At 43.8% G+C, this 7,716-nt stretch overlaps 1 protein-coding gene across 1 annotated transcript; it reads right to left on the bottom strand.

Annotated features, from left to right (window-relative positions):
* Positions 1-106: 106 nt before the first annotated feature.
* Positions 107-3,555, bottom strand: LOC125542879 (GABA transporter 1-like). The gene is made up of 6 exons (XM_048706102.1): positions 3,138-3,555; positions 2,894-3,016; positions 2,370-2,657; positions 2,144-2,274; positions 1,844-2,059; positions 107-1,755 (listed from the first exon to the last, which is right to left on the bottom strand). The coding sequence occupies exons 1-6, from the start codon at positions 3,328-3,330 to the stop codon at positions 1,372-1,374; spliced, it is 1,335 nt and encodes a 444-aa protein (XP_048562059.1). The 5' UTR covers positions 3,331-3,555; the 3' UTR covers positions 107-1,371.
* Positions 3,556-7,716: the final 4,161 nt, after the last annotated feature.

The raw sequence follows: 7,716 nt of genomic DNA on the forward strand, positions 1-7,716 counted from the left end.
GTTTCAAGCTGGTTGTGTTTCTCAAAAGCATTAGTAAGACGAAACAAGTTGCGTTTCTAGAATGCGAAGAAGATTCAGTTATGTGGTGAAGTAGCAGAGTAATTCAATGGTGCACTCTTGGGTGAAAACAATTTCTGAATGTCAAAATATTACAGAAAGAACACTGTCTGTTTTGCGTTTGTAAACTTTCATGGGAGATGGTTATTTTGCACCCTGTGCACAAAAAAAAGTTTCAGTGCTCTTTTGCTATGAAAATTTACATGGGTGTAAAGAACTTGAATTTATACCTAACAAAAGTAAAAGATGTGTTTCACATCTCTACCTAACCTAATATTAAAGTGAGGTGTCTCTCTCGACACTTTCACATCTCTAACTTAATATCTGTCTCTACCTAATATTAAAGGGAGGTGTCTGTCTCGACACTTGACCATGATATTTAGACCAAATTTAGCAGTAGTGACATTTGGGACCAGGAAAGTGGCAGTTTTCAAAATGTTTTCCAGCTGGTATGATTTAATTTAATTTATTTCAAACCATTTGCAGCAGCCCAATTTTATATGAGTAAGACACAAATTCACATGAAACCTTTCTCCTCATTCACCTCACAAACCTTGGCCAATTCTAAGATTGATGAATTTAGGCTGTTGTTGACCAGCATCAATTGAACAGCAGAGGAAACTCCAGAACATGCACATGGCTACATGAATGAAGTTCTCATCTACTACCTTGGCATGGTAGTAAGTACCGACCGCACAGCCGATTTTGCCAAGAGAGGCCCTCTTCAAGGTTGTTTCTGGTGCACCCAGCCATATCTCAGACTCTATAATAACAGTTCTTCTCAGTGACAGGGTGAAAAGGTTTAGTGTCAATGCTGTTGCAGGCATTGACCTGAAATTGTCAGAGGAGTTTGCAGAAGACAGATTTCACACCACTAGGTTGTCGGACCTTAGAATGCTCAGTTCAATATGAGAATCAATTCTTGACGAAATTTAATGTGTCCTAGTCCTACACTTTGTGTTTAGAAGGGAATGCACTATTGTTATGTATGATGTCATGATTTATATGACAGCATCCATCATGTATGCTTTGCTCTAGGTTCTTCTATTACAGTGGTATGCTTATTCGTTGCTTTCTTGATATCTTTTTTCATGAATTGTAAGTCGATTTCTGTGGTCATCGAAGTCTGAGATGTCTGTGTTTTGATTCTGATCCTATATATGTTTCAAAAATGTGACTCAACTTACAAAATGAGTCCCCATGTACTATTGTATATGACATTGCATATTACTACCTGGCATCTAACACTGGCACAAACAAACCTACATCTAAATGAACTGATGCACAGAGCAACCTGATATAACTTAACTATGATCACATGTCATGGAAGAACTTGTAGGTCTTGACATCGAGCGCAATTGCTCTGATGGCGCCAGTGCACGCAAGAACTCCGATGACAGAGAACAAGACGGCGCCGGAGCAGCAAAGGGCCTTGACAGTACGCCGCAGGCCCAGGTTTTTGGGCAGCTTCCCGGCCTTGAGAAATGCCAATGCAGGCAGCACAAAGTCCAGTGGGGTGAACCCAACCGCTCCACAAACTGATACAAAGTCCCCAAAGAATGGCATTGCGGCGGCAACAAGGGTGATCGTCGCCATGTATGCAGAGGTGTACATCAGTCGCCACAGCCATGCTCTGTACGCCGTGTTCTTCGCCTGAATGCGCTCTTCAAAGTGCGCGTATGTCGGCCTGCAGTATATCTTTGTGAAGAAGAGGTACAGTTAGTTACTGGATGGTTGCCAAGAAACTTCTGATGGAAGTAGCACGTTTGCCATAAGTTACAGTTACCTGAAAGCAACCTGTGATCTGAATGACTGCAAATATGTTTGCCATTACAATTGCCCATCTTGGGACAGTCAGGGAGGACAAGATGTATGGCTGGACTTCAGAGCCAAATGCCCAATAGCCACTGAATGCCAGTGTCCAGTAGGACTCGACGATCAATGTGTACGCCGTCGAGACACCCTTGTACATGTTTGTCGTCGCCGGTTCTCGCACGGTGCTCTGCATTTCAGCCAGTTTTACACAAGGAATGATTGATTGTACACTTAATTCATCGATACATCAACTGAATTTTCAGGTGGGCACCTGGATTTCTGGCAGCATTGCATCACCAAATGAGAAGGCTATTGTGCCCAGTGCATTGAAACCTCTGAAGACCTTAGTTCCGGTGCTTCCTTGCAGGCTGTAGCCAACATCATTTCGGTCAACCCGATATCCTGCGGTAGTGCGGTAGCCAGCAGAGGATGCTGTCAGATTGTTTCATATCTTCAGCAATTTCAGTACTTTATGATGAAAATTTACTGAATTTTACCATCGTATATCGTGACACCGATGGCTGTCCCGGCAAACCCAATGGTGGACGCAGTGCAGGTAGCATTCACCCACCGGAGCGAATGGATGTCGGGAAGCTGCGAGAGAAACAGCTCGAACGCGCCGAAGAGGAGGATGAGGTGCTGCAGCGTCATCGCGCCATGGTCGGCGGCGTAGTAGTGCTTGTAGACGGCCTTGAGGCTGCTGCCGGCCGCAATCTGGATCGCAATGTTGTTGCCAACCGACGCCACTTGCTGGAAGAACGACACATACCAGTAGCCCCATGGACCTGATCAACAAAGTACAGAGTCACTCTCAAGGTAAATTTTCACCAACTATTGTGCTGTTAACACTTAACAGTCGATGTTGAATCATAAGTGCACCATTGACGAGAATTGCAGTTAAATGATCAAAAGAGCATTTCTCTCAGCAACTTTCTTTTGCAACAATAAAAAAGGTTTCTGCAGTTACAGTATTCGTCAGATGGTAAGAACTACTATTTGTTGGAAGGAAAATTGCACTGACCAAATATGCTTTGTGCGAGCAGCCGGTAGCTGGTGTGCTTCTCCCCGTTCCACTGCCACAGCGAGGCAACGGCCAGGCTAGAACACCAGGTGACCAGCGTCCCTATCACCAAGCTGCAAACACCTGTGGGAAAAACAGAGCCGCTAATCACCCGATCAAAAAATAACCAACCAGAGAATTTACACCATACGGTAAATAAACAGTATGGCGATTGTTAATAGCACATCGGTTTGTGAAAATTTACCCAGAGGCCAGCCCAAGGATGCGAGGGCAAAGGGCAAGGGAGCGTAGGCTGCCGGCGTGGCGATCGTCGTCGCCACGTGGACCGCCGCGTGCCTCCACGTGCCCTTCCCTCCCTCGGCGGCGCCGTCCTTGTCCACGCCGGCTTCGCCGGCCTGGTCCTCCTGGGCACCGCCTCTCGCCGTCGCCGGTGACATGCCCACTGCTGCTGCTCCTCTTCACTGGACTTCAGTAAGAACTAAGAAGAGCTTGAGGGCGAGTGATCCGCTGGCTTATGTCACGCCTCTTATCTGGTGTTGACCCAGGCGGTTTCTGCACTGAAGAACGGAAGCGGAGAAAGATGGACTCATCTCATATTGGAGTAGCGTGGAAATGGAATACATGCTTTGGCATGGAACAACGAAAACCAACCGCTTCTTTCCAAGTACACCCTCTGTCCCCAAATAAATGTCTCAATCTTAGTATAATTTTATATCAAAGCTAATACAAAGTTAAGACACTTATTTTGAGACAAAGAAAATAGTATATGCTACTGTTTTGTGAGGAAAGTTAGATCCATATATTATTACCAAGGACTAAGCAAAGATACAGTAAAAACATCTCCAACAAGGCGCGCAACGCTTGGCACGCTAAAAAAGCGTTTACAACGTCTATGTAGCCAGTTTTTACGCGCCGCTGTGCGCTGGCTCCAACGTCCGCTATAAAAAATTGCGCGCGCGCCGCTCTAGCAGACGCGTTATATTTCTTCTTCTTCTACTCCGACCCGATACACATTCAGCATCGTGTGATACTATAGGCATAGATAAATAAACAAGAGATAAAAACGATACATAGATAGTTTATATCCTCCTCCTATGATAGATAAAAAACTACTCCTCGTCGACCTCCTTCTCTGACTTCGACTCCGCCTCGGTGATGTCCTCCTCCGATGTCTCAATGAAGGCGTCAAGGTATCGATTGTCGTTGGAGTCCTAGGACGACCAGGACGAGGCTGCTCCTAGGTCGATGTTGAATTGAGCAGCCGCCTTCCGTGTACGCTTGTCCTTCTTTGTCCTCCTTTGCGCGAGAACCAGCGCTCTTTAATGACGTCCTGTGGGAAGCGTTGGCACCACAACTTCATGGCTTCCTTGTCCATCTCGGCGAGGCTGAGACAGCGCTCCCACCTCCTGTTGTCACAACGATCCTCGTCGGTGATAAACCGCGGGGGAAGGCGCCCGCTCCTACACCAGCCCGCGTCGGCATCTCCGGAAAGTTCATGTCCCTACGAGGCCACCATGTCAACTTATTAACATCCCCATGGAAAAAATAAACATGGCAAAAAAGCCATGGCAACTACGAAAGCAGTCCTTTTATTTATGTAAGAAAATCACAAGTTCATCGCCAAGTTATGGGAAAAAAATTCTATTTTTACCATGACCTGAAGGGATACGGTTATTAAGTTACACTATTAGGGAAAAGACTATACACAAAATCTTACCGGCATCACTCTTTAAAATAAAGCGTTGCTGCTATGTAGCAGTAGCGCGCGCATACAAAACTCGCTGCTAAAATAAATGTAGCAGTATCACGCCTGCTCTGAGACGCGTTACTGCTATAATTGCCACGACGCCGCCACGGGGCTAGTTCTAGCAGCAGCGCGTTAATACGAAGAGCACTACTGCTACGGATCATAGCAGTAGCGCATTTCCACAATAACCTACTGCTAAGTTTACTACAAAAATGTAGTCCCACCTCGCTCCGTGAAGAGAGTTTCTACCACCTTAAATATGTTACTTCTCAAACTTTCACAAGCACTTGGTCTTCATTGAACTCTATGTGTAGCATAAACCGGTGAGGACTCATATTAACAAATCAGATTGTACACAAAAAGATCATTGATGATCAATGTATTTTTATGTCTATTTTTACATGTTGATGATGTCTACTACACAACCTTCTTCTTGTAGAAATTGTTGGGCCTCCAAGTGCAGAGGTTTGTAGGACAGTAGCAAATTTCCCTCAAGTGGATGACCTAAGATTTATCAATCCGTAGGAGGCGTAGGATGAAGATGGTCTCTCTCAAGCAACCCTGCAACAAAATAACAAAGAGTCTCTTGTGTCCCCAACACACCCAATACAATGGTAAATTGTATAGGTGCACTAGTTCGGCGAAAAGATGGTGATACAAGTGCAATATGGATAGTAAATAATAGTTTTTGTAATCTGAAAATATAAAAACAGCAAGGTAACTAATGATAAAAGTGAGCGTAAACGGTATTGCAATGCGTTGAAATAAGGCCTAGGGTTCATACTTTCGCTAGTGTAAATTTCCTCAACAATACTAACATAATTGGATCACATAACTATCCCTCAACATGCAACAAAGAGTCACTCCAAAGTCACTAATAGCGGAGAACGAACGAAGAGATTATGGTAGGGTACGAAACCACCTCAAAGTTATTCTTTCCAATCAATCCATTGGGCTATTCCTATAAGTGTCACAAACAGCCCTAGAGTTCGTACTAGAATAACACCTTAAGACACAAATCAACCAAAACCCTAATGTCACCTAGATACTCCAATGTCACCTCAAGTATCCGTGGTATGATTATACGATATGCATCACACAATCTCAGATTCATCTATTCAACCAACACAAAGGACCTCAAAGAGTGCCCCAAAGTTCTACCGGAGAATCACGACGAAAACGTGTGCCAACCCCTATGCATAGGTTCCCAATGTCACGAAACCCGCAAGTTGATCACCAAGACATACATCAAGTGGCACATGATATCCCATTGTCACCATAGATATTCACGGCAAGACATACATCAAGTGTTCTCAAGTCTTTAAAGACTCAATTCTATAAGATTACTTCAAAGGGGAAACTCAATTCATTACACGAGAGAAGAGGGGGGAAGAAACATCATAGGATCCAAATATAATAGCAAAGCTCGCGATACATCAAGATCGTATCATCTCAAGAACACGAGAGAGAGAGAGAGAGAGAGAAAGAGAGAGATTAAACACATAGCTACTGGTACATACCCTCAGCCCCGAGGGAGAACTACTCCCTCCTCGTCATGGAGAGCACTGGGATGATGAAGGTGGCCACCGGAGAGGGATTGCCCCCTCCGGCAGGGTGCCGGAATGGGTCTAGATTGGCTTTCGGTGGCTGCGGAGACTTCTGGCGGCGGAACTCCTGATCTATTGTGCGTTCTGGAAGTTTTAGGGTATATGGAGTTATATAGGCAGAAGAAGCACGTCAGGGGAGCCACGGGGGTCCCACGAGGCAGGGGGCGCGCCCCCCACCCTCGTGGGAAGCTCCCGTATCTTTTGATGTGGGGTCCAAGTCCATCAGGTGTGTTTCCTTCCAAAAATAACTTCTCCAGTTGATTTCGTTCCGTTTCGACTCCGTCTGATATTCCTTTTCTTCAAAACACTGAAATAGGCATAAAACAGTAAATCTGGGCTGGGCCTCCGGTCAATAGGTTAGTCCCAAAAATAATATAAAAGTGGAAAATAAAGCCCAATATTGCCTAAAACAGTAGATAATATAGCATGGAGCAATCAAAAATTATAGATACGTTGGAGACGTATCAAGCATCCCCAAGCTTAATTCCTGCTCGTCCTCGAGTAGGTAATGATAAAAAAGAATTTTTGATGCGGAGTGCTACTTGGCATAATTTCAATGTAATTCTTCTTAATTGTGGCATGAATATTCAGATCCATAAGATTCAATACAAAAGTTTAATATTGACATAAAAATAATAATACTTCAAGCATACTAACAAAGCAATTATGTCTTCTCAAAATAACATGGCTAAAGAAAGCTATCCCTACAAAATCATATAGTCTGGCTATGCTCCATCTTCACCACACAACATATTTAAATCATGCACAACCCCGATGACAAGCCAAGCAATTGTTTCATACTTTTGATGTTCTCAATTTTTTTCAATCTTCACGCAATACATGAGCATGAACCATGGATATAGCACTATAGGTGGAATAGAATGGTGGTTGTGGAGAGGACAAAAAGGGAGAAGATAGTCTCACATCGACTAGGCGTATCAACGGGCTATGAAGATGTCCATCAATAGATATCAATGTGAGTGAGTAGGGATTGCCATGCAACGGATGCACTAGAGCTATAAGTGTATGAAAGCTCAACAAAGGAAACTAGTGGGTGTGCATCCAACTTGCTTGCTCACGAAGACCTAGGGCACTTTAGGAGGCCCATTGTTGGAATATACAAGCCAAGTTATATAATGAAAAATTCCCACTAGTATATGAAAGTGACAGAACAAGAGACTCTCTATCATAAAGATCATGGTGCTACTTTGAAGCACAAGTGTGGAAAAAGAATAGTAGCATTGTCCCTTTTATTTTTTATTTGGCCTTTCCTTTTTTTATTTGGCCTTTATTTTTTTTTATTTGGCCCCTTTTTTATGGTCTTTCTCTTTTTTTGGGACAATGCTCTATTGAATGATGATCATCACACTTATATTTATTTACAACTCAATGATTACAACTTGATACTAGAACAAGATATGACTCTATATGAATGCCTCTGGCGGTGTACCGGGATGTGCAATGACTCA

This window comes from Triticum urartu, chromosome 3 (genome assembly GCF_003073215.2).
Source record: "Triticum urartu cultivar G1812 chromosome 3, Tu2.1, whole genome shotgun sequence".
In the NCBI taxonomy this organism is placed as follows: domain Eukaryota; kingdom Viridiplantae; phylum Streptophyta; class Magnoliopsida; order Poales; family Poaceae; genus Triticum; species Triticum urartu.

Bases quoted from the DNA above. Each gene is read 5' to 3' on its own strand.
- LOC125542879 (XM_048706102.1), bottom strand. From the start codon at position 3,330: ATGTCACCGGCGACGGCGAGAGGCGGTGCCCAGGAGGACCAGGCCGGC. The intron at 3,017-3,137 runs GTAAATTTTCAC...TTTTTCCCACAG, and splicing joins ATCCTTGGGCTGGCCTCTGG to GTGTTTGCAGCTTGGTGATA. The intron at 2,060-2,143 runs GTGCCCACCTGA...GCTGAAATGCAG, and splicing joins CAATGCTGCCAGAAATCCAG to AGCACCGTGCGAGAACCGGC.